General features: G+C 42.5%; 1 protein-coding gene across 5 annotated transcripts in view; it reads right to left on the bottom strand.

Annotated features, from left to right (window-relative positions):
* LOC122811078 (APAF1 interacting protein) overlaps positions 1 to 27,537 on the bottom strand; it is a 791,984-nt gene that overhangs the window by 22,088 nt on the left and 742,359 nt on the right. For all 5 annotated transcript variants that reach the window (XM_044082644.1, XM_044082647.1, XM_044082643.1 and 2 more), the window contains one exon: positions 3,625 to 3,792. In XM_044082644.1, coding sequence (XP_043938579.1) covers positions 3,625 to 3,792 — 168 coding nt within the window. The remainder of the gene's footprint in view (positions 1 to 3,624; positions 3,793 to 27,537) is intronic.

Consider the following 27,537-nt stretch of genomic DNA (forward strand, 5'->3'; position numbering starts at 1 on the left):
AGCAGCTTTTTTAAGTGTCTAGTTCCAGCTTTTGTGTTATATTCATATACTAATATCTGGTAGCTTGCTATCTTATACAGATGCTTCTTGTCATGTCCACTTGAGCCTATGTCACATCTTACAATACTTGTTTTATTGAAAGCCCTCAAAAAAAGCACACCCCCAAAACCTATTAACTGAATACTAACAGACAAAACTAGGTACATCTTCAGATACTGAAGTTTTACCCTCCTAATATGAACAACTGTCTCAGACTTACAGCTACCACTCATAGACTTGGGTTAACCTAAAAGGAGGTTATCCATGCTAAGACGTAAGCTACAGCGTGTGCTTCTACTAAGTTCTGTTTGATTTTGGCTTATCTTTATTCTCCCAGATTGGGAAAACACTTGAATGCTTTCAGAAAACACTATCCCCTAACCATGGAAATAAGTATTCTGCTTTCATTGCTCTTCATCAGATTGTCTCCATGGAGAAATGACAATCAGATATTGGGCTGCTTCTGCAACCACTCATTCATTTGTTAGACAATGGTTTTCTTATTTGCTTTCTCTTAAAACTTGTTATGCGATCAAGCCATGAGCTTTAATCCAGTCATTCCCCTACTCAAGAGTGGAAAAAGCTCATTGATTTTTCTTGTAGCCTACTCTTTTGACCATACATTTCTTCTTTTTTACACTGCAGTGCCTACAACTGAAGGAGAAAGAAAGAAGTACAAAAAACAGGGCACCTGTTTAGTATCTCTATTACACTCAGAAATAACTGAGACAACTTTACTCTACAGCATGTTGATTATATCATGCATTATAAAAACCCTATTAAAGTAAAATTTTATTTTACTTACAGTTAACTTTTTTTCCTCTTCTCCTCTCCTAAATGTACTTCCAAATGTTAACGGCATGAAGTAGGGCATATGCTTTAGAGTTCCCTACAAGTTTAACAAAGTCAAAAAAGTCCAATATTTCCTGGTGTTCTTGTTCTGTCATGTTTCACAAATATAAGTAATGTGTTGCAATCCCACATTTATTTGTTTCCAAGTTGCTAGTTTTATTCCTGTTTTCCTGTTGATCTCCAGCTCCCAAACCCAGTCTCTGCTTCATTTCCAAAGTACTCCTGGTTCTTCTAGACAGGTCTTTGCTTTTTCTGTCTCTCAAGCATTTTCCTTTGAAATATTAGAAAATGTTTCACTGGCACTATCTCTCTGTGATTTTTATTACCAGAAGAACAAGAATCAGAAACTTCTTCTGTTTCATAACTGACTTTTTGATGGACAAACGTTTGTATGTCCTCCTTAGCATGCTCTGCATACAATAATGATTTTGTCCCTCCAGGAAAGAATATTCAGAAAACAGCTGGGTACAGCAGCTTGAATCTCATGCCTGCTTCTCAACATTCCCTGATTAGTGGAATAAATATACTCCTCTTCTGCCTGGTGTACAGTGAGTAATCATTTTCCACAAACACCCTACTGTCTCCCACTTTTACTATTTTGTCATTCTGCCACAGCTTTATCAGAATCAACCCCTTCTGCTGGTAGGTTTCCATCTTTACTAGTAAAGGAAAAGATTGCTTTCTCATGACCAGTTTTAGAGCATACACACAATGTGCCCTCTCAATTAACAACTCCTGCTGTGGAATACTAGTCCAGCTGCTTATCTGTGCTTTCATAAAATTAATACAGTCAGTTTCTTCCAGCTTCTCTGGTACAGAAAGAAATCTCATGTTTTCCCTATGTGCTCTGAACTCTAATTCTTTTATTTTTTGAAATTTCTCTTCTTGAGCAGTCTCACATTTCAGCAAGCCTTTTCTTCATTTCAGTCTCTGATTTTTGCAATTTCATCACCTCATCTGAATATCTTTTTAAAGCTTCTTACATTTTTTCCAGCCTTTTAAGTTGACACAGTTCTTCAGTGTTTCTTTTATTTTAATCAGCTCACATTACATTTGACTTGTTTTTTCCTCTAGGTTACTGGAAATCATGTCTTACACCAAAGCTGAAGCCTGCACTGCTTTTTGATTAACAGCTGTAGAATTTTTCCCAATCAGTGTTTTTTTCCTTACCTTTTGTGGCTGATTTTATTTCAGGTTCTCTTACTACCCAGTTACTGAAACTTACACAAAAAATACAAGTTTACTGGCTCTCTATTATGACTTTCTGTTTTCGCAATGGTAGAGGTAAAATTAAGCTATTACTCAATGTGCATCCATCTTGGAAGTCTGCTGAAAAGTTTTTTTTTTTGTTTAAAACCAGTCACACAATGCCAGTAAACAAAAGCAAAGTAAATGAAATAAAAATATGTACATTGTTAAAAGAAAAATAAAATGAAAATGATATGACATATGATATGATATGATATAATACGATATGATATGGCATGATATGAATATGCTGCAGTATCAGTGATCAGATGGGAAGGGCAGAGATGAAGTGGAAGAACAGGCACATGTGCAAAAAAAGCACGGGAAAACGCAAGACTGAGTAATGAAAATACACTTTCATACAGACTGGTGGAAAACAGGAAATCACTGTCAGCAGAAATGGTGCAATATTGATCAACAGAAAGAAGCAAGGGTGCCAAAGATGAACAGATGTGATAGAATAACAGGGCAAAGGCAGTTACAGAGAAGCTAACTGTAAAACTGAGCAGACCTGAGAGATCACATCTGGGATTCAGAAAGGCTTACCATGAGGGGGAAGCTTTAACAAAGCCATTTCCCCCTCTCAGTAAGCCTTTCAAGTTCATAAACCACCCTACCTCTGAGGTTTCCTAATAGTGTGAACCTCAGCACAGAAAATGGTTTTGCTAGCAGAATTGCATGCTACAATGGTAATCCGGGGGAGTGGCTAATAATAATTAGTCATGTGCTCTCCTCCAGAAATGCCACTGGCTCTGACTTGTGCTGCCGAGTGATTATGAGAATCACTTGGCTGTGTAAATTTTCACTGTTGGATAAAAAACTGAGTGCCATCAAAAGGTGCAGACTGTACAGAGAGGATGTGATTATGGGAGTGTTAGTGTGTGTATGTCTGTGGACATGTGTGTGCATGTCTGTAGGGGTATGAATGAAGTTGTGCGGATATGCGTGAGCTGTGTATGTGCTTGTGTCTCTTTGCCAAGGTGGTCTCACTATGGGAATTAGGTAGAGAATTGAGACTCTGAAATATATGTGTGTCTGTTGGAGCATGCATGTGAATGAATGGTTGTGCATTTCTGTGAGTGTGATTTACTGTGGCAGAGTTTGTTTGAAGATGAATGGAAGTGCGTGGTGGGGTACATGGCGCAATGTGTGTATGTATATGTGTATGTATGTGTGTGTGTGTGTGTCTGAGAGTAGGAGGATGCCTTTGCCAATGTAATACATGGGCAACTACAGAGAATGCTACTGCCATCAGGTCTGGCAGTGTTTGTGTTAGCTAAAGTGCATTTCAGAGATGTGCTAATAAGTCAATATTGAGGTCTTTCTCATCACAGTCACAGCTGTCTCTGAATTCTGAACATAAAATAGAGAAGGACAAATTAGCAGAAATAACTGTCTGGATAACATGGGATTGGAGCTTCATATGAAAAGGTTTCTTACACAGTTCACCTAGAAGTTTTGATTTAAGTTTCCACTTCTACTTACATTGTTTTAGCTTTTTCCCAGGTTTCTCCCCATACATAAATTCCATGACGCCTGACTAGAACTGCACAGGAGTCTGGGTATTCATCCATAGCTCGAGCCATTCTTTCCTTTAAGTCCTTCTCCTCTGGAGTATTCTCAACAATGGGAACAACCAACATATCATCGTACCTAGAAGAAAAACATGCAAAACTATGTAAAGTTTTCTTCTTTCTTATAAACTGAAAAATGCGAAAGAAAAAAATGGGTACCAGTCACAGACCAAAACAGCATAATTTTCTCTTTATTAACCTTTAAAACTACTTATGACAATTACTATCCTTCTCTGAAAAGCAAATTAACTGAAATCTGTCAAATGACATGGAGGGATAAAACTCAGACTAGAGCCCAAACAACCCATGTTCAACTAGCAGCTCAGGCACTTGATGCTACAGGCAGGGATCAAGGAAATGCCAGTCTTGGGTGACCAAACAGTACAGGCCTAGTATGCAGGGTGCCAGTGCTGGGTAGATGGGCACGTGGCCACCCAAGCCAGTGAATGTAGTCCCTGACAACACATGTGGGATGAAGTACACATGCACGGAGAAGGAAGGACATGTAGTTCTTGCAGTGACTTAAGTGCTCATCTTACCATCAGGGGTGGGGTTAGGCTACAAAAAATTTTAAAAAAGCTCATAGTGACAGGATGCCACTGACAGCACCTCCTGAATGTCTTTCCCCTTAGATATTCTAAGCCTGACTGATAGAAGGCTTGATGGTTAGCATGTATGAAGGCAATCCTCCCCATATGACCTACTCAGTGAATATGATAGCTCCTTAACCTTACACTGACTCCAGTTCTAAAAATTAATGCTTGAAAATGTTTAAACCTGCCAAATGGAATCACCTGTCTAAAGACATTAAAAGAGACTCAGTACCCTAGTTTTACAGAAAAAATCTCCCTGACCACCATGAAAAAACATTCTATTGCTCCTGCTTTATTGGCAATGGTTCAAAAATGTAGTAACTGTGTTGGCCACTTTTTGAAACAAATACAAGTAACAAATTTTTGAAGTTGGGTATAGCCGCCTTACCATATATATTACCAAATTATACACTTCTTGATGCAAAAAAGTGCGCTGTTTAAACATTTTCTTTGTTGATAAAAAAGGCCACTTAAACAGAGCTGAAAACACCTGCCATGACTCATGAAAGACTGAACCAACAATGCCTCACTACCTAAATTAATGCATAGATTACTGTATTTCCATGCTAAATGCATCAGTAGACTTTTCTTTCTTCATAAAACGACATGTTGTCAAATCGATTTTGCAAGTGGATCACCTTACAAACTTAATGTGAAGACGTAGAAGTTAAACCACAATGTGAGAAGACTTTCTTCTAAAGAACTACGTTGTTTTTACTTTTCCATTGTACTTTTCAGTTATATGAAAATCATTGCCAGTTGATGAAGGGGATTAAGGCTATGAAATGCTAATGAGATGCTTCTTGTAGAGAAGGGCTTGACTCCATGAGCCTTTATTTGTCTATTGTGTGACTGAGCTAGTAACGTAACCATACAGTAATCTGTGGCAATTGGGAAATTGGGCTAAGCTTCTCAATGGTCTCTTGACCTGCATGCCTAGTAACTATCTATGAACCCTAGAGTGACACTATTTGGTATATTTGGTTATACAGAAAAGCTGAGTAATGAGTGAAACTAGTAAATGTATTGACTTATTATTTGTTTACTGGGAAAGTCCAACTTGGAACAAAGCCAATTAGAGGCCCAGGGAAAAACATTCCAGATGCATGTCTTTGTGACATGGGAGGAAACCAGAACACCCGGAGGAAACCCACACGAACACAGGCAGGACATGCAGACTCTGCACAGAAGGCAGCCCAGCCGAGAACCGAACCAGAGAACCTCTTGCTGTGAGGCGACTGCTGTACCACTGCGCCATCCTAAATATGTAAGTAATTAAGTAAAATAAAATATTTAAAAAAAAAAATCAAACAGCACACTATAATCTTGATTTTTTTCCATAATTACTTGCAAATTTAATAGGAGGAAGGCAACTGGAAATGACATTAATTGTAAAACAAAGATTTTCCAGAAAGTGATAACACTTTAAACTTCAGTTTTAAATATTTCACCCTTATTATTTACCTATGTAAATATAACTCTATAACCCCTCTGTAATATTAACTTTTTCCTTGCATTCTTCAGTGCTACAGCTCTTAAAGACACCAGTGATAAAAGTATAGGTATGCATCTGAACTTTTGACTGTACTTTCTGGGACATCTCTTGATTTATCTGTTGTACTTATACTGCTGTTACATATACTGGCAATGTAAACTATTTTTGTTGTCAGACTGTTTACTGCTATGTTGTTCTACTGTGATTGCTGTTGTTGCTGCTGTTTACTGCTATGTATATTGTACTCTCTATTCAATGTACTGTTTTCTCATAATTCATTTTATTATATATTTTATTTCTTTCCAATTTTTATGGTACCACAGCACTCAGCTCATAGCTAAAAAGGGTCCTTGGACAAGTCCAGTTACCCAGTCAACAAATCAATCAGTCAATAAATAAATCAATGAATAAATATGCAATATCAATATAAGTATAACATTTATAAAATATATTCTGCCTGGCCATCAGTAATGTGTGACTATTGTGTTTTTTTTAAATTATATTTTAATCCTACCTAACACTAAATAACTCTTCGATGTCCAGTGGCAGAACAATTGATTACTTCCCAGACAATGAACTCACACCTTCCTAATACAAGAGGAATTAAACGTGAAAGACACATTTCTTGTGTAATTATTTCACTGTAATTGCTTCACCTCTTTTAATAGGCACTGCAACTAGTCCCTCCTAGCCTGTTTTGTACTGTCTGTGCTAATTTAGTCCACCTTCTAGAGATGTGATCATTATTTTGTACTTTTTCTGAGACAAATCAGCATTCTGTCTTGCAGGGGAAATCAAATTAAGTCTTTTAGGTTCATAGGTAGGTACTAGACTATCTGCCCGAGGGCATTTATAAGCCTAGCCAGTGTGTGTCAGCTTTCGCCGCCCCATTGATTAATTAACTGAGTCTCTGTCAAGAAGAGCCAATGAAGTGATCCCAGGGGTGTATTTTCTGTTACCCATCCACTCGTCAAGGTTTCTCTTGAAGAGTGTTAGTGAGGGGCTCTGCCTAATGTAGTTAGGAATTTTGTTCCAAAGCATTGGAGTCTCTGTGACAGGAATCTATCCCTCCAGTATGTTCTATTTATTGTTGTGGCGAAGTTTAGCTCACTAGAGCGAGTGGCTCACAGTGACATGGATTTCTTTAGGTGGAGCATGTCCATCAATTCTGAGTTGTACATGGCTTTGTAAGTCAGGCAGAGATCACTTCTAAGTAAGCGATATGCCACTGAGTACAGCTAGAGTTTTTCCAGTTGTGCTGCATAGGACATATGTTTGAGGCCAGTAATCCTCTTGGTGAAGTACTTTTGTGGTCTTTCCAGCTGTTGGAAGTGTTTTGTGAGGAACATCCCAAACGGGGCATTGTACTCTATGATGGGCCTGATGAGTGACGAGTACAGGGACACTATAACCTCTTTATTTCTAGATGCAAACCCTTTAGTAATTAGATGGGCTACATAGAAGGATTTCCTAACTACTTTGACAATATGATTGTCAAAGGAGAGATTACCTATCTACCTGGGTCCCCAGATCTCTTATTACCTCTTCTGTATTAAGGGGGCTGAAACCTATGTGTTAATTCATGGGTGTTTTGTTTTTCCCAAATGGGATGACTATACATTTTTTGGCATTTAGCTTGAGACCATGACTTTGGCACAAGATGTCAGTCTCAGTAAGGCCCTTTTGGAGAATGTCCGTGTCAGCTGGAGAGTCAATTATGGCTCCCAGTTTGCAGTCATCGGCGAACTTGGTTAGCCATAGTCCTCCTGTGTTTGCCTGTACTTCTGAGAAGTATATGCCGAACAGTAGGGGTCCCAGGACCGAGCCTTGTGGGACACCACTTATGAATGGCTTAGAGTCGGACCTGGAACCCGCTATTCTTACCATGTGAGCTCTGTCTATAAGCCAGTTGGCAACCCATCTCGTGACATACGGGTTTATGTTCAGGCTGGTGAGTTTTTCTATAATTCCCAAGTGGGGAATGGTGTTAAAAGCCTTGGCAAAGTCAAGGTAGGCTGTGTGAACTACCTTCCCCTCATCTATGGCCTTGGTGACTGTCTTGAAGACGTCAACCAGGTTTAGTAGGCATGATCTGCACTTAACAAAGCTGAACTGGGTCGGGTCAAGTGTTTGGAGATTTCCAATGTCTTTGTTAATGAGTTCCATGAGGATGCGCTCCATAGCCTTGCAGACCAGGCTAGTCAGGCTTATGGGGCGATAGTTACCAGGGTCAGTTGTGGCCCGTCCTTTGTGGAGCGGAATAACCATTGCTGTGCACCATTCTATGGGCACATAGCCTGTGGAGAGGCTGAGGTTGAACAGTGTGTTTAGGTGGGGGGGGTTAGTTCGTTCTGTAGTTTGTGCAAGTTGCAGACTGGGACACCATCTGGCCCCACTGACGCTGTACTTTTGGCTTTTGAAAGGGCTGTTTTCACCTGTGCATCTGTGATTTCTGGGACACTACATTTTTCCGGTATTGTTGTGGGCCCTTTTGGGGGTGAGAGGGGGCTGAAGTTTGCACTGAATTTATCTGCCAGGATGTTGGCAATATCAGTGAGTTCAGTATATTTAGTGCTATTTTGCACTAGCTCAGAGCATATCTGCGAGTTGCCACTTAGATTCTTGACATAGCTAAAGAAGGCTTTGTGGTTATCTTTCAAATCCTTGGCTATTTTTCTTTTGAAGTTAGCCTTGGAGGATTTTATGAGGGACCTTAGTTTCTTACTGATACTGATCAGGGATGTCTTTCCTTCTTGAGATTTGCTTTTTTTCCTGAACTAGTTTCCTCCTTCTATTGTATAGCCTGTTTATGGCAGGGGTCCACCAGACTGGTTTCCTTTCCTTAGGGGAGTGAGTCTTGGTTTTGCTAGGGATGGCACGATCCATGCATCCTTGTAGGAGCTCATAGAGTGCATTTGTAAAGGTTCCTGCATCTTGGACACTGTTATCCTTTAGCGTGGGGGCTGTGAAACTTACCACCTCTGTCTTAAGTAAGGTGAAGTTTGCTATAGAAAAGTTTTTCACTGTAGTTTCTTTGGCTGGAGGTAGTGGTGTGGTGTGAACATCCAGAGTGATTAGTTTATGATCTGATCTAACCAGTGACGGGTTGACCTCCGGTGTGGAACACCTCTCGCCCATGTTGGTGATGACCAAGTCCAATATGTTTTCACCTCTGGTAGGGGAGTTTACCAGCTGATCCAGGGCATTTGAGTTGATAAATTCCAGGAAGCGCTGGACCTGGGAGTTTGTACTTGAGTAGTTTTCCCAGTTAACGATAGGGTAATTGAAATCGCCCAATATCAGGGTGTTCGGCAGGACCTTCATGTTTTCCAGTGTCTCCAGAAAGGCAGAGTGGTGGTCCTGGATCATGGAGGGTGATCTGTAGCAGGCCACAATTTGCATTGCAGATTTACCTGATGTTAGTTGCACATGGATGATCTCATAGGTATCATGCTGCGCCACTAACCTGGAGGTGTAGGTATCCTTGATGAATATGGATACATCCCCTCCTTTTGTGTTTCGGTCCATGTTCTGGGGCTGAAATGTGTGGTATGGGTTGTAGCCCGGTAGTGCTGGGGTGCTCTGTGGAGCCTTGAACCAGGTTTCATTTACTGCACAGATCTCGACGTTCTCCATACTGAGGAGTGCTTCGAGCACATGCATTTTGAGATTTAAACTCCAGGCATTGAGTAGCATAACCCTCATTTTTTTATTTGTGCTGTTTAAAGAGGTGGGTTTGACTTTTGAGCCTTGCCTAAAAAAGGCACTATGGGGGCAGCAAGAGCCTTGGCCAGTATTCAAAAGCCTAGGGGTGACAGGTGCAAGCCATCTCTTGCGAAGCAATGAGGCCTGTCGAGCATGTCGCCCCAGACTGGCAGACAATGGATCCCCTTTGAATGACACCAGAAGCTTAGTCAATTGTTGAAATTGATAATTTTTTTCTTTATACTGTGGTATCGTTTTTGGTGAGGGCAGGATGCTACTCAGGATCAGTGTCATACCTGCCTGGGCTACATGATCAGAGAGCTCTTCCATGTCTCTTTTCATGTAGTCCAGGGAGGTACATCTCAGGTCATTCACACCAACATGAACAATGACAGAGTCATATTTGTACTTGTTCTGGAGTGACCTGAGTGCTTGTGTTATGTAGTGGATTCTGACTTCCGACAGGCAGCTAACAGTAACCTTCTCCTTGTCCAGCCTAGTGAGTGGGACGTCAGTGTGCCTGATTAGAGAGTTGCCTATTACTAGTATGTTAGGTATGTTACTTCGCCTTAAGGGCTGTGATTGTGCGGCACACTGATTTTGTGCTTTACGTGTTGTCTGGTTTGTGACTGGAGTTGCAGGTTTTTTTGGGTGTCTGCTTTGGAGGTCTCTGATGCTTTTGCAGGTTTTTATTTAGAACTTCCGAGTATGATTTAGTGTATTTATGTGTATTTTTTGCCAGTGCTGGCTTAGTATGTCTGTGTGAGGCTGGAGATGTGGTGCAAGTGTTAACCTTCTCCTCATGACTGCCTGTTCCAGTCTTGGGTGGAGAGAGCTTAGCCTCCAATTTAGTTATATAATTGCATCTCTCGTATATGTTGATGTTTTGTGGTAGGAGGAGAGGGTTGTCTGTGTACATTAATTAGTGTCATCCTTGTCTGAAAAAAAAAAACAAATTAATACCACTGCCATAGCCATGGAAGCTGCAAACATAATTAAAGTTTACTTGTCTTTTAATAAGCAGATTAGCTTTTAGTCTGTTAATGAGGCTTTAAAAATCAGGTATCTTACGTTGCACTCTAGTCACATAATTATTCTCTACAGATAACATATCAAAGAAACACTAGACAGGGAAATAACAAAACAGCAGCAGCAAAAAGGACAGTGACAAATTCAAAATCAGAGGTGCACCTTAGGGTAGCATGAAAGACAATGGGAAAGGGAAGGGTCTTCATTTATTCCACAGAAATAACAAAAAATAAATCCCACAATCATACCATAGAAGAATGACATTTTCAAGAACAAAGGAGAACAGTAAAACAGTGCTCAACACTTTTCATAATTTACAGTGTATGATGAAACTGACAACTGAAGGTAGCACCATAGATAACAGTAGAAACCATATCAAACAAGGGTAATTCAGATTAAGGAGAAAATGAGGGAAGGACTTTAAACCCTGAAGGTGAAGACAATGAGCACAGGTGCCTCGGAATATACAGTCAAAGTGGGCAAAACACTCAGTCTGGACTAGTGAATCTACTTTGGAAGTAGATCTGGAGGGACAAAAGCTGGTCAGGGGAGGGGACACGAATCAAGCAAATGGGAGAAGAATTTTAAATGTCCATCAGTCCAATGTTCCAATGACAGCCTCCAGATGTAACTCTGGCATAAGTTTGGCTGAAGCAGCAGATGCTGCAGAACCATATGTCACTGTATGAATGCCTGATATGCACAATGAATGTGGCTTCCCAAACAAATAATGACGGAACATGGCAGCAAGGCACTTCTACTTGAAGCTTTGATTGCTAAACACCATCCAGTTCAGCCATCCAGGACTCTTACAGGTAGAAACGGATTACTGTACCAGAGCAGAGGGAAGGGCAAGGTGAGCAGCCTACCTACATTATGTTAAACATAATGCAAATTAAGTAGGTGATACCTTCTGTAACAGAAAACTGAATGACAGCAAACAAAATGTTGCCTTCCTCTTACAAAAAACTGTGGACTGGACAAAGACATCAGCTTGTACTTTTGCAAAATGAACAGATTATCTGTAAGAAATGTTATTAGTTTTCTCAGAGACTAAAACTAATGCACTGTAAGAGTTTACAACACATGCATCTGCCACTGAAAGAGCATCAGATGTCTGAGTGCAGCAGTCCATATTAATTTGTAAAGAATGTGCACAGAAATGTCAAGTAAATACAATTCCTGCACCAAGACCTCAGTGAAGCTTTGAACTAATAAATACAGGGCCAGACAAGGAAAACAAATGCAAGACAAAGAAGAGGTAAAAAAAAAGGTCAATCTGGAGGGCCTAATAACAGTCAGGTAAGGACAAGTGATAAGGTAGGTGATCAAGGTACCATTTCAAGGATGAGTTTCCCCTTCATTATGTCAGTCTTATTACAGATAAGGATGCTGATGGAGAAAAATATTTTGTTTTTCCAGACAAAAGTAAGGCAATAGGAAACGCATGAGCCAGCGAAGGAAAAAGGAAAGGGCACACACAAAGCTCAAGAAAACACTAACATCCCTGAAACAGGTAAAAATATAACAATGTACAAGGATCAAGTGACCCCAAAGCATAAAAGCACTTTGAAAGAGGTGGAAGTGAAAACACACAAGAACAAATGAACAAGACTGTTTCTGCTGCACAGAGCACAACACTCTTGTTAGATCATTGCAAGATTGTAAGCAAGGCAGACCTGAATCAATGGTAGAGAAAAGGAATACAGGGTGTTGCCAGGAAATGTAAGGATGCTTCTGTGCTTTTGGCTGATTCACCGGTCATTACAATTTGTATACTACCAGTGACAATAACACAATCAAGGTGGCAGTGATGGGAAATGTGGAAGTATAACAAGGCATCAAGAGGCAGAACTATTCAACCAGGGAGGATCACTGGTCTCAGGTAATCCTGAATACTATCAAACAAAAAGTTAACTGTAGCAATAAATGTAGGAAAAGACCGTTCATGTTGTTCAGATACTACACTGGTCCATACATTACATGGTATACTAAAATGGTCCAAGTAATACTCAAGTTCACATGAAATTTAATGACATCTGCAGCTCTGCCATTGTAATGTCTTGGGTAGAGACAGATACAAATACTGTCTGTTACTTTATTATGGTTAAAAGCTCTTTGTGTAGTAGAATTCAAGCGTTGGACAATAAAGTACAAGCAAGTTATTGTCTTAATTTTGTTTAAAGATTTTTGCAACAGAGCATGACAGTAAAGAACAAGCAATACAGGTCTCAGAAAGCTTATTTATTTATTTGTATTTGTATAAAGGAATTTGCTGCTGCTCCTTCTATGGTTCCATAGCTTAAAAAATGATGTCCTTACGGGAAGTTATTGTACAAGCAGATTTCCAAAGTAATCTTATTATACATTCTGATCATGAAAAGCCCTCCATTACCATATGGCAGTAATATACAACAGCTCCGCAGTAGTTACTCCTTTTCAATAATATTCAATGTTTTTTTACTTAGTTTTCTCTCATCATTCCACCTGATCACGACAAGTTTTCTTTTCATTTCCCTTTCTGGAGCATTCGATCCTCCAGAGGCAATAACCCAATGGCATGTTTATTCCTCTGGGGACAAGGGACAAGCAATGCAGGCATGCTATCATTCACAGGGAAGCATTTGCTTTATTTGCCCCTGTGCATTCTCACCTGAGACCTAAGGGGTGGTGTGCAGCAGGCATCTGTGCGGGTGTGCCCCTCTTGTTATGTGAATAATCTTGCCTCACTCAACCTTGCCCCTTGAAATCAGCACTTCCACTGATCCTTGGTCATCACACAAATTCAGAACAGAGTCTACACGCTGGACAAGCGCTCCCCATCCATCTCCTAATAGACAGATGGGCAGACACCACCTGTCACACCTCACTCTCCTTGGTTAGTTCTACCAGAGTCATGGCCACTAATCCAACATAGGCCATCTAGACCTTAAGAAAAGGTTTCTACCTCTATGCCAAGGAGCAGATTATGCTCATTATACTGCAGCTCTCCAACTGTAATGCAGGCTTCTTGGTGTTTGATATGCACTGTACAATGGGAGAATGGAGTCATACATTGGCATGATGCATGCATGCCCTTACACAGGACATTAGTGTTGCATTTCCAATATGGGACAGACAAGAGGCAGAGAGTATCCCCCCAGAGAGTTGGCTACCACACAGCCACCTGGCAAACCCTCCCCAGCCAACTATTAAAGCCAGACAACTCAAACACAAGTGAGCAATCACACTACAGATACATGCTTCCAATTGGTTGTCCTTTCGTCTTGGTCTAAATAAATATAAGGTCTTCATATCCCTGCTTCCTGTATAGCAATACCAATGAGAAGAATGAATGGATTTAGAACATTAAAAAAATGATTAATATATGAGCATTCCTGACATTATCAAATACTGCTGAATGTTTGGGATTATTATTTATTTTCTAACACAGTACCTTTTACTCAATGACAAACAAAAACAACATAACACTCAGTAGTGTACAATTAACAGTCACGACTATTATTTAAGGAAAAAAATATTACAATTCCTTATCTTCACTACAGGAGTGTGGTATACAATACAAGCGTGATAATGAAGCTCTCAGTAAACTGTATCTATTCTTCTCTCCAGTGCTAAATGATACCAGTGGAATGCCCTTCATTCTAACAAGCCGCATGTAGCAGTGCCATGTCATGGTGAACTTCTCTCCTTTTTGTTTTAATTCTGCTGCTTTCTATTTATTATGAATGAGCTCTTATAAGAAAAGATGTCATTTCTCCACCGTGGCGGCACATAGGTCCATAGGTTGGTACTAGGCTATCGGGCCTAGGGCCTATACAAGCCTAGCCATAACAATTCCCTGGCTATTTCTTCCCACAGTATTTACTTCCCTGGACCCCTGTCTAGCAGTGTGACTGACGTGATCCCCGGGGTGAATTTCCTATCTCCCATCCAATCATCAAGGTTTCTTTTGAAGAGGGCCAAAGAGGCACTCTGCTTGACATGTATGGGCAGTCTATTCCAGAGTCTGGGGAGTCTCTGGGTCAGGAACCTATCCCTCCAGCATGTTTTGTTCACTGTGATGACAAGGTTTACATCCCTGGAGCATGTGTCTCTGAGGGATTGGGATTTCTTTAAGTGTAGCATGTCCAACAGCTCTAGGTTTGACATGGCCTTGTATATTAAGCACAGATCACATCTGAGTAGACGATATGCGACAGAATATAGGTGGAGTTTCTTTAGACAGTCAGCATACGGCATCTGCTTTAGGCCTGTGATTCTTTTAGTGAGGTATTTCTGTGGCCTTTCCAGTTGCTGAAGATGTCTTGAGAGGTACATACCAAACAGGGCGTTGTATTCTATAATGGGTCTAATGAGGTATAAGTACAGTGGGACAATGACCTCCTTTTTTCTGGATGAAAAGCCCTTAGTGATGAGGTGTGCCACATAGAAGGATTTCCTGACTGTTGTGGCGATGTGGTTATCGAAGGTGAGACCACTGTCCACCTGTGTCTCTAAGTCTCTTATCACACTTTCAGGGTTTAGTGTACTGCCACCTATGTGGTAATTCACGGGTACATGTTTTTTTCCAAAAGGGCCTAACTATACATTTCTTGGCATTGAGCTTGAGCCCATGGCTCTGCACCAAGCATCTGTTTCTGTACGGCCCTTTTGTAGAATATCCACATCATTTGGGGATTCAATAATGGCTCCAAGTTTGCAGTCATCTGCGAACTTTGTTAGCCAGAGTTCCTTAGTGTTGGCCTGTACTTCAGAGAAGTAGATGCCAAACAAGAGCAGTCCCAGGACTGAACCTTGAGTTACTCCACTTGTCACTTGTCTGGAGCTGGATTTGGAGTTGGCTACTTTTACAGTGTGGGTTCTGTCAGTAAGTCAGTTGGCAACCCATCGAGTGACGTAGGGATTAATGCCTAGCTTAGTAAGTTTATCTATGATTCCAGAGTGGGGGATGGTGTCGAAGGCCTTGTCGAGGTCCAGATAGGCTGTGTGGACCACCTTATCCTTGTCTATGGCTTTGGAGACTGATTTGAAGAAGTCAATCAGGTTCAGGAGACAAGAACAGCCCTTCACGAACCCAAACTGCGTGGGGTCCAGTGTTTGAAGGTTGCCAATGTCTTTGTTTATAAATTCCATGATAATACGTTTCATGGCCTTGCAGATCAGGATCATCAGACTGATGGGGCGGTAGTTCCCGGGATCCAAGGGGACCCCCCCCCCCTTGTGGAGTGGGATAACTGTAGCTGTGCACCACTCAGTGGGCACGAAGCCTGAGGTGAGGCTATGATTAAACATGTCACTTAGGTGAGGTGCCATTTCATTTTGTAGTTCATGTAGTACACAGCCTGGGATGTCATCTGGTCCCATGGATGCTGTATTCATAACTTTGGAGAGTGCGTTTTTTACCTGTGTCGCCGTTATTACCGGAATTTGGCAATCTTTAGGTATTGAGATGGGCCCTTTAGGGTGTGAGAGGGAGGTGAAGTTTGCACTGAATCGATCTGCCAGGATATTGGCAATATCCTTGGGATCAGTATATTTAATGCCATTCTGTTGTAGCTCCGAGCAGATCTGAGCATTGCCATTTAGATTCTTGACATAGCTATAGAATGCCTTGTGGCTGTCTTTGGAATCTTTGGCAATTTTATTTTCGTAACTAGCTTTGGAGGATTTTATGAGGGATTTCAGCTTCTTACTGAGGCTGGTAAGGGAGTTTTTTTTCATCCTGGGATTTTCCTCTTTTTAGCAACAGTTTCTTCCTTTTGTTGTAAAGTTTGTTTATGGCAAGGGACCACCAGATTGGATTCTTTTTTTGGAGGAGAGCATCTTGGTTCTATTGGGGATGGCACAATTCATGCATGAGTGGATGTGCTCATACAGTGCCTTAGTGTAGGATTCAGCAGTCGAACTTTCAGTTCCCGTCTGCATGGGTGTCATGAAGTTTGTCACTTCTGATTGAGTAGCATGAAGTTGGCTTTGGAGAAGTTTTTTATGGAGGTTTCCTTACTGGGGGGTGGGGGTGGGATGTGGATGTCAAAGGTGATTAGCTTATGGTCAGACCTGACCAACGAGTGGGTGACCATAGGTGTGAAGCATCAATTTCCCATGTTGGTAATGACCAGGTCTAGGATATTGGAACCCCTGGTGGGACTAAGGATTAGTTGATCCAGGGTGTTGAAATTTATGAATTCCAAGAGCTATTGGGCAAAGGTTTTAGTACACGAGTAGTTTTCCCAGTTAATGGCAGGGTAGTTGAAATCACCCAGTATTAGGGTGTTTGGTTGTATCTTAATATTTTCCAGTATATTTAGAAAGGTGTAGTGAGAATCTTGGGGCATGGTGGATCTGTAGCAAGCTACAATTTGGAGTGCAGTCTTATCTAGTGTTAGTTGCACCTGGAGAATTTCAGAGGCATTGTGTTGGGCAACTAGCCTGGTGTTGTGAATATCCTTGGTGAATATGGACACTCCTCCAGCTTTAGTGTTTCAGTCCTGGTTTGGTGGCCAAAAAGTCTGGTAAGAGTTGTAGCGTGGTACTGCAAGGGTGCTCTCTGGAGCCATGAACCAGGTCTCAGTTACTGCACAAATATCGATGTTCTCCATTTTTAGGATTGCCTCGAGAGAGTGCATTTTGAGGTATAGACTTCTGACACTGAGTAGCATTACCTTCAGATTTTGCATGTTTATACCTGTTATGGTGATGGTTTTGTCCTTTGAACTTTGCCTAAAAAAGCACTATAGGGGTGGCAAGAGCCTTAGCCAGTAACCTGAATCCCAGGGGCGACAGGTGCAGACCATCTCTGGCAAAGCATCGTGGTCTGTCAATCATGTCGTCCCAGGCAGACAGATACTGGATCCCCTTTAAATGACACCAGAAGCTTAGCCAACTGTTGAATTCAATAGACTCGCTTCTTCAGACCTTATGCAAAAGCTAAAACATACCGCCTGATTTAAAATCACTTAGCTACCAGTACACTGTGCTAGAGCGATCACATGACCTGAGCTGATACAAATTAACTAACTTAAAAAACATATTACTAAATAACATTGTTGCAATATTCAGAAGCACTCAGCTGTCTATACAAACTGCAAAATATACTCTGAACTGCTACGTTAGATACAAAGTTTCACAACTAATACAAGTTATTTCTTAAGAAAACATTAAATGTTCAAGATCGCTCAACTACTTATTTAAACTACAAAGCACGATCTAATCTGCTGCACATTAGATAAAAAGTTCCTGCACTGATACAAATAATTAAATCACGCTGTTTCCACATACAAAAATCACCCAGTTACTGTGCAAACTTCAGAATAAACAAAATCTACACAATGGATGAGTAAAAAAGGGGGGGATTCCTGCAAGTAAATGCAAGTACAACTGTAGCATTATTCATTCCTGACCCTGTGTTACCCTGTTAATGCCCATAAACTTGAAGGTATGTTTATTATTAGTATCTACTATGTGTTTAGCTAGCGCATTATTAATATTTTTGGTTCTAATATTGTATATGGTCCCTCAGGCATCTGTTAGTTTTGCCTATATAAAAACAGCTGCAAAATGTGCAATGGGCCAAATTTATTTCCTCGATGTACTGGACACACCTTACCTTATGGGAAATGTATTTACTGTGAACATATAGATTTGAGTGGTTGTTTTGTCCACCCCAATAATGGGAGAAGATATACATTTCTTGTTAATGCAGATTGCAATAGCACAGATATGATTTATTTGGCCCATTGCACATCGTGCAGCTGTTTTTATATAGGGAAAACTAACAGATACCCGAGGGACGGTATCCAAGAACACCTATACAATATTAGAACCAAAAATATTAATAATGCACTAGCTAAACACATAGTAAATACCAGTAATGAACATACCTTCAAATTCATGGGCATTGACAAGGTGACACAGGGTCAGCGTTTGGGTGATTTGAGAAAAAACACAGAGGTTACAGAAATAAAATGGATCATCAGGCTTCGAGCTGATGTATGGCCAGGTCTAAATGGAGTAGTTCCGTTGAGACCAATACTGAAAGCAAGGCCATTGTATAAATGAATGGCAGAGTAGTAGCAGTATGTATTTTTTATATTAGAATGTTTCTGGATATATGCCTTTTACCCACTTATTTTACATTACTGCATATTGAGATATGTAAGTTGCATTTTAATATATTTGTCTGTTTTATGAACATACATTTTTTCAGCTGTTTCAGGAGTGAATAATGCTACAGTTGTACTTGCATTTGCTTGCAGGAATCTCCCCCCATCTTTTTTACTCATCTGTTGTGTAGATTTTGTTTATTCTGAAGTTTGCAACGTAACTGGGTGATTTTTGAACATGGAAACAGCATGAATTAATTATTTGTATCAGTGCAGGAACTTTTTATCTAATGTGCAGCAGATTAGATCATGCTTTGTAGTTTGCGTAAGTAGTTGAGTGATCTTGAACATTTAATATGTTTTCCTAAGAAATAACTTGTATTAGTTGTGAAACTTTGTATCTAAAATGTAGCAATTCAGAGCATGTTTAACAGTTTGTATAGACAGCATTGCAACGTTATTTAGTAATATTTTTTTTAAGTTAGTTAATTTGTATCAGCTCTGGTCATGTGATCGCTCGAGCACAGTGTACTGGCATCTAAGTGATTTTAAATCAGGCAGTATGTTTTAGATTTTGTATAAGGTCTGAAGAAGCGAGTCTTACTTGTGAAAGCTCTTACCTGTTTTATGTGAAATACATTACTGGTTGCTGTTATTCTGGCCGTGTTTTGGACCATACTTTTTCTTGGATTTTTACTTTATTTTGTTCAGTTTGCTCCATTTATCACAGGAGTTGGAGTTCTTGTACTTTCGATTATAGTAAAAATTAAGTTTATAATACTTAATAAACAACTTACAATATCTCCGGAAACACTAAAGTTATGCACATACTATCAGCAGTACTTTGTTCACCCAGCTGAGAACTTTCATATGCATCTAAGCAGTTGTGTCTGTACTACTTGGTCGCTGAGACATTTAGAAAAACATGAAATTTATGACAATACAAATAAATATGTACAACAATTAATATCTCTTTATCTGCATGAGATAAGAGCTCAAATATCAATAGAGTTGTTTACCATTATGTAAGCTTCAAGATGAAATCTTTTAATACTTTTTATATAGCGTGGTTTTGGAATTATTACAAATATATATATATATACAAAAATAGTACAAATATGAGGAGGCATTTTTTGACGCCTACAGGTGTGAGATGGATGTAACTACAGAAATACCTGGAGGTGTCACTTTGCTGTAATGATATATGCTATGTGTCAAGTCCCTTCTAGTTCCACAGATTACTGCTGAACTGATCCATTTGTTTCTTAGCCGTGTTATTCCTACCTTGAAAATGGCATCCATATTTCTTCCCTCCAAAGCTAGCTCCATGACTTTGAGAATATCCTCTCCATCGGTCAGCCATTTTTCCAGAAATTATATCCCATGTCTACTCACCCCCCCCCCCCCAAGAATGGACTTCCTCAAAAGGAGTTATTCCCTACTATTGTCTGGTCCCATGCTACCCTCTTGTTGTGTTTGTCATTAATATTTTTGTTAATAATCTGAAGCTCCTAGCAGAACTCCTGATCTCCATTTTGGTGCTTCCATAAGGTATAAGTGTATGCTAGAAGGGATAACTAATAAGAAATAAATCAAAGACCAGGAACAAACCAAGGAAGACACCTTGACAACTGGATAATAACCAGCAACCACTTTAATATAAAACAGCAGTCAAGCACTCGACATAAAGACTTCTTCAGAACTGTCACAATGCCAAAATTCAACCCTTAAATACTAGTACCAAAAAATAATGTGATAATTCTACCCAATGGATCACAAGTTAATAATTTAAAAAGCAAAGGCTTGCAATTATACCTCTCAAAATTACCAAATGTTAAAAACTTTACATCAAAGAATTTAATTTAATAACTATAAATGCTATAAATACATGAAAAATTCTGTAAATGCATTAAAAACAGAGAATTGAAATAAAAAGAAGTTATGTACTCACCATAACTTTCCATCTGAGTAGGTACTTCATTTGTCTGCAACCTGTGGGCATCGGATCCGACCTCGGATCCGAGCCGGCAGCTTTCCAAGCTCCAAGATCTGAGCTCCTAGCTCCTCCCCCCTACCCATAATCTCCTGCTACCAACCATATTACCTCAGATCGTGTTTTTTTGCCTCACCAACCTGGTAACACCAAAATCAACTCTAAAGGTGATCAGAAAATCCCGAAAGGTTCGGGGGATGGCAGGGGGGGGGGTCGGTTGCAGACAAATGAAGTACCTACTCAGATGGAACGTTATGGTGAGTACATAACTTCTTTATCTGAAGTAGTTACACTTCATTTGCTCTGCAACCTGTGGGACAGAGTCCCCAGCTACCTTATAAGAACCTGGGTGGTCCTTACGGAAGGATATTCCGAAGCACCGCGGAGCCAAAAGAAGCCCTACTCCTCGAAATCACATCTAGTTTATAATGAGAAATGAACATATGAGAAGAGGACCAAGTAGCTGCTGAACATATGTCATCCACTGGAACCCTACACCAAAAAGCTGTTGAGGTGGCTACAGATCTTGTAGAATGAGCACAGATACCAACCGGGGCTGGCTTGCCAGATGATATGTACCCCTGAATAATACACTGACAGATCCAATTTGCTACAGTCACTTTGGAAATGGCTTTGCCCAAGGCTGATTTTGCATAAGAGACAAACAACTGGTCCGACTTGCGAAACTCTCTAGTCCTATGCAAGTAGAAACGCAGCTGTCTGTGCACATCCAATTTGTGCAACGTGTATTCTCCCTTGTTCTGAAATTTTGGAAAAAACACTGATAGATTTATCGATTGATTTATATTTGCTTCTGAAGCAACCTTAGGCAAGAAAGACGGGTTAGTCCTGAGGGACACTCTATCTTTGTGAAAGATAAGGTAAGGAGGTTTCATACACAAAGCTTGCAGTTCTGAAACCCTTTTGGCCGAAGTAATAGCCACTAAGAAGGCCGTTTTCCATGACAAGAACTTCAACGGAACCAAGGCCGCAGGTTCGAAAGGTGGACTCGTCAAGGCTTGCAAGACTAGAGTGAGATCCCATGGGGGAACCACAGACTTTACAGGTGGATTTAAAAGAAAGATGCCTCCTAAGAAGGTTTTGCACAACTTTGCAGATGCTAAGGAACCTATGCAGTCACCCACATGAAAATGGCAGATGGCCGCCAATTGCACCTTAACCGTAGACGCACTTGCTCCCTGCCGAAAAATCAACGAGAGGAAGTCCAGAATGGTCGGAATAGGGACAGTAAATGGGTCCAAGCTCTTGTCTTTGGCCCAAATGGAAAAATGTTTCCATTTACTGTTGTAAAGTTTTCTGGTAGATGGCTTATTATCAGCAACCAGAATGGCCTTAACGGGAGATGAGATACCGGGAGTCCTAGCCATTATTGGAACTGGATCAGCCAAGCTGCAAGCTTGAGGTTGACCAGGTTCAGGGTTGGGCAACCCGCAGGATGCGAGATCAGGTCTGGACTGGGATCCAGAATCCATGGAGGAGCCACACTGTGAGACCGCAGAAAGGGGAACCAGATCTGTCGAGGCCAGAATGGGGCTATGAGGATAACTCTGCTCCCCAACCGTCAGGCTTTCTGAATGAATTTCATCATGAGCGGGAAGGGGGGATAAGCATAAAGGAGCCCGGGAGGCCAAGCATGGACTAGAGCATCTCTGGGGGAATTATTGCGAAGTACTCGCTGCATTTTGTGTTTAAAGGAGAAGCAAAAAGATCGCAGTGAGGCTGACCCCATTTGTGGAAGATCTGCTTCGCAACAGATGGATTCAGAGACCACTCGTACGGAGTGAGAAGCACCCGACTTAGCTTGTCCGCTAATATGTTGGACCATCCCGGGATGTGCATTGCTACCAGAAAGCGGTTGGTGGAGATCGCCCATTCCCAAATTCTCATGGCCTCTCGACACAGGGGATAAGATCTGGTTCCTCCCTGTTTGTTTATATACCAGACTACTGACATGTTGTCTGTCTGGCTCGCAATAGTCCCCAGGGGAAGAAGGTCGTGGAGAGCTTACAACGCCAAAAGCACCGCCCTCTTCTCTAGGACATTGATATGCAATGCGGTCTCTAGGGAAGTCCACGTGCCTTGAATGGATCTGCCTGAACTATGCCCCCCCCCCCACCCGAGGCGAGAAGCGTCTGTGGTCAACGTGGCTTCAACCAGGGGAATCACAAAAGGCCTCCCTTCTCTGAGTTCCCGCGCATGTAACCACCAAAGAAGGGAGTCCCTGCAAACTCTGCTCAGCAGTATCGGTGTGTTCAATGGGTGGAACGAGAGGGACCATTGGACTTGAAGGGTCCATTGTAATGTTTGCATTCGCAGACGGGCACGGAGGGAGAGACCGATCACTGCTTACATAGACCCCAGTGCCCTCAGGACTAACTCCGCTGGAGGAGTAGGACTCTGAAGAAGGGCTAACACCTGATATGACAAGCTGTTCAGTCTGACTGACATTAGAGTAGCTTGGGAGGTTCGAGTATCCAACCTGGCCCCTATGAATTCCAGGGCTTGAGTGGGGCACAGGCAGGACTTCTGCCGGTTCACTGAAATGCCTAGGTTGTGGGCTAGAGTCAGTGCGTAATCTCTCGCCACAGAGAGCTGATACCTGTTGGTCGCGGTAAGGAGCCAGTCATCTAGGTACGGGAAGACCTGAATGCCCTGAAGTCTCAGGTGGGCTGCAACCACTGCCATGACCTTGGTGAACACTCTGGGGGCTGAGGTGAGGCCGAATGGAAGAACCCTGAATTGATAATGACTGGCTCCGAGCCGGAAGCGGAGAAACCTCCTGGATCGTCTGTCCATCAAGATGTGGTAGTACGCATCCATGAGGTCTATGGAGCACATCCAGTCATTCTCCCGTAGAAGGGGGAGAATAGATTGAAGAGTGACCAACCGGAACTTTTCCTTGGGTATGAACAGGTTCAGAGCAGAAAGGTCTAAGATGGGTCTGAGGTCCCTGGTTTTCTTTGGCACCAAAAAGAACCTTGAGTAATAACCCAATCCAGATTGATCTGGGGGGACGGGCTGGATGGCTCATTTTCTTAGCAGCTTCAAAATCTCTGAAGCCGCTGCCTCCCTCTGATCGGGTGGGACATCGGGGAGGCGTCTGGTTTTGGGGGGAAGATTTAGGAATGGAATGGAATAACCTCTGGATATGATACGGAGCACCCATCGATCCATTGTAAGGGACTCCCAGTTTGACAGGTGCTCCGTCAACCGCCCCCCGACTGCCTCCAGAGAGGGACAGTCGGGCAAGCCCTCAGGGCTGTTGCATGAGTCTGTCCGAGAAAGGTTCTCTAGACCCGAAATTACGCGGCCCCCCTCTGCCTCTGGGCCGGCGTCCACCTTGTCCTCCTCTGCCTCTAGAGGATGAGTGGTCCGCAGCTGGATGGGATTGCTGAGACTTGCGGAACCACAGCTTCTTTTGTCCCCTCTGATTCCTGGAGAAGGATCTTTGGAGACTAGAGAAGCGGACTCAGACGGCAGACAGAGTCTTCCTGTCCTTTTCGTTTTGGACCAGCGTATCGCGAACGGTCTTGCCGAAAAGAGCAGAACCATCAAAGGGGCGTTCGCGAAGGACGCCTTGAAGGGATCTGTGAAGTCGCAAAGACGGAGCCAGGCATGAAGTTGTAAGACGACCCCTGCTCCGCTGGCTCTAGCGGCTCCCTCTGAAGCATGGGAGAGGAGCCGCATAGACGTATTAGAGATGAATTTCAGAGTGGCCATTCGCGTTGTAAACACATTCTTGTCTCCGACCGACATGGACTCCGGGGGGGCTGCAGCGTATTCCTTGATCAAGTCTCGCTGTAGCCTGATGGTATGTGCCATATAGTTCAGCGCCCTTATGGAAAAGGTCGCTGAAGCAAACATCCGCTTCCCAATCTGGTCCAACGCTCGAGTTTCTTCATCTGGCGGGTGGACCAAAGAACTCTCCTGAGCGAGTTCTTTCTTTGTGGCCGCCGCCACCAACATGGCATCAACAGGGGTTCCCTTTGGTCCATGACTGTCTATCTATGGGGGACTTAGGACTTTATCGGGACGCCTAGGGATTGGCTCCACGGTGTCGGGTTCCTTCCACGCCCTGGTGGTAATTAAGTCCACCAGGGGGTCAGCCGGAAGGGACACCCAGGAGATAGATGGGTCTGCCTCAATCGCTTCCAGGAATACGGATTCATCAAGGGAAGGTTTTTGGGCAGACCACCCCCCTCTAATATGCAACATTTCCATGATGTCTCCAAAGGAGACATCTTCAGGGGGTGACCTTGGGGAACCCTCCCTATCATCTAAGTCCGTATCGGTGGTAACAGACTCGGGGGAGTCCAGGTGCCTCCGTTTACACCGACGTTTCCGAGGAACCTCCTCGGTGGGGCTATCCGAAGAGGGCTCGCCCACGGGTTGTTGATCCTCCACGGGAACTAGCTGGAGGACTTGGGCAGGCTGTCCCGATGGTCGGATGATGGAAGACAGACCCTCATACAGTGGGGGTACGGGTGGATCCAAAGCCCGAACCGGGGACCTGGAGGACCTCGACAGTACCCTCTCCACTACCTCAAAAGCCAAAGGAGAATCGCCCTCGCCAGCCTCTGAGAGCAATCTCCTCGGCTCCGAGGAAAGGATCGGGGTCTGAGCCGATGCAGTCGGCGCAGAGAGAGAGGTGCGCTTCGAAGCCAACAGCTCCGAAGACACAACTCCCTCGGATCCGACACTCAGCCCTCGGCCCCGAGAGCTCGGATCCGACAAGCTCGAGGGCATAGTCGGTGTCGAAGAGACCAGAGCTATCGGCGCCGACAAATCCCTGGGGTCCAAAGGGGCCTGGATCCGATGATTCCGAGATCCAAAAACGAGTCGGAGAAGGAGTGATCGGGGCAAACATGGGGGCCGCACTCCCCCCCAGAGGGGGGGCAAGAGCACCCCCATCTGCATTTGGGTCTGCAAGAACCGATGCATCATCCGATCCATATCTGCTTTGGAGATGCTTCTCGTTGACCTGGAAGAGGTGGTCGAGGCGGGCCAGGAGGGCCGCCTCGACGACCTCGAGGGAGACCGATCCTCATCCTCCGGCGAGAAACTAGGTGAACGGAGCCGAGAGGAGGAGGATCCGGAGACCCTCGAAGGAGACTTAGCTGCTTTAGCTGGCGGAGCCGAGGGTTGAGATTCAGCCCGCCTTTTATGGGATCTATGTCCCTCCTTATCCATGTGCCTCTTCTCTCTAGCAGAAGAGGCACTAGTTTTCTCAGAGCTCAAACCCGAAGAGGGAGGTTGAGTCCCGGGTTGAGTTAAGGGAACAGAAGGTGCCGGGGCCGCCGAGGCAGCCAGAGCCAGAACAGGAGAGGAAGAAGAAGCTGACTCCTGGGGGAGCTTTCCCGCCAGGATCAGCTTGTTCCTCCTATCCCGAAGTGCCCGGGGGTTAAAGGCCACACAGATCTGGCAGGCCTCTGATAGATGGGCTGCCCCAGGCACAAAACGCACTGAGTGTGGCCATCAGCTGGGGAAAGCTTGTGGCCACACTCAGTACATTAAAAAAAACGGCCTTAGGCCCTTCCGACATCTTAGCACTCACACACACACCCAAACGCTAAGGGGGGGGGTGACTAAAGAAAGGCTAATTAACTGCACCAAAAAAATTAAACTAGCACAAAAGGGAATCAAAAAAAGGGCTAATACCACACATACAAGATTATAAATTCTCGAACAAAGTTATAAATCACCAATGATCTCACCCAGCCAGGAGCTCTTCAAAAGGAAAGCTTCTTCAGCCGTGGCAAAAAACGATCTGAGGTAATATGGTTGGTAGCAGGGGATTATGGGTAGGGGGAGGGGCTAGGAGCTCGGATCTTGGAAAGCTGCCGGCTCGGATCCGAGGTCGGATCAGATACCCACAGGTTGCAGAGCAAATTAAGTAACTACTTCAGATGATCAACTTTCTAGGCTCTTTAGTTTTAAAAGTGGTAAAACAGAACAGGCATCATTGAGACTCAGGAGGGGTCTAGGGCATTAAGCCTAAGGATCCATATTAATTCTCTCCTACATAGATGTTCATCTAAAATATAACCTCTGGGGTCTTTTACAATGTAGTCTACGATGACAAAATAAAATTGGTGGTCAGGAGCTTGCATAATGTGTCTGTACAGGGCATTGGAAGTTTATGCCTTCACAATATCAACTTCCAAGAAGTTTTCCCTATATAGAATGCATTGCATGAATTGCACAATGCTGCATAAACAATCCAACTAGAATCACAGTTGAAATGTTTACCCACCACAAACTTTCTGTTGTTGACAACAAAAGATCTGCATTTTAAAACCTGTCGACACTGATTACAAAGACCACATCTAAACATATCACTAGGCTGATTACAATGTTTTCCAAGTCCATGTCCTTCTAACATTTTTTGAAGCACCTGTTTTTGCGAAAAAAACACTTTAGGAAAACTTTCTAGAATATTAAACAATTCAGTCGTAGATGAAATTAAAAGCCAATTGTCTTTAATGATGTCAACAATGTCATAAGCATTGGTTCCAAAAGTAGTAATAAAGGCTTTATTATGGCCTGTTAATGCTACCTTTTTATGAAAACCTCATTATTAGCCCTGTTTTGATTTTCCTTTTCTGGTGTGGTATTAGTGGTTTGTAAAACCCCCTATTTCTCTTACCAAAAACTTCACACTTAACCATTTCCAACAGATCTGATGGATACCGCCTATTTCTAAACATTTCAATTAATATACCAACTTCTTCCTGAAAAACTGCATCATCTGTAATCATCCAGGCCAATCTAACTGGCCTTTCACTACAGCTTTCTTTTGGAAATGGGGGTGCCAACTATCATAATGGAGGTAAGAGTTTGAAAATGTGCTCTTTCTATAAATATCAGAGAGAAAACAAATATT

Source organism: Protopterus annectens, chromosome 9.part0 (assembly GCF_019279795.1).
Source record: "Protopterus annectens isolate FY-2018-M chromosome 9.part0, PAN1.0, whole genome shotgun sequence".
Taxonomy (NCBI): Eukaryota; Metazoa; Chordata; order Ceratodontiformes; family Protopteridae; genus Protopterus; species Protopterus annectens.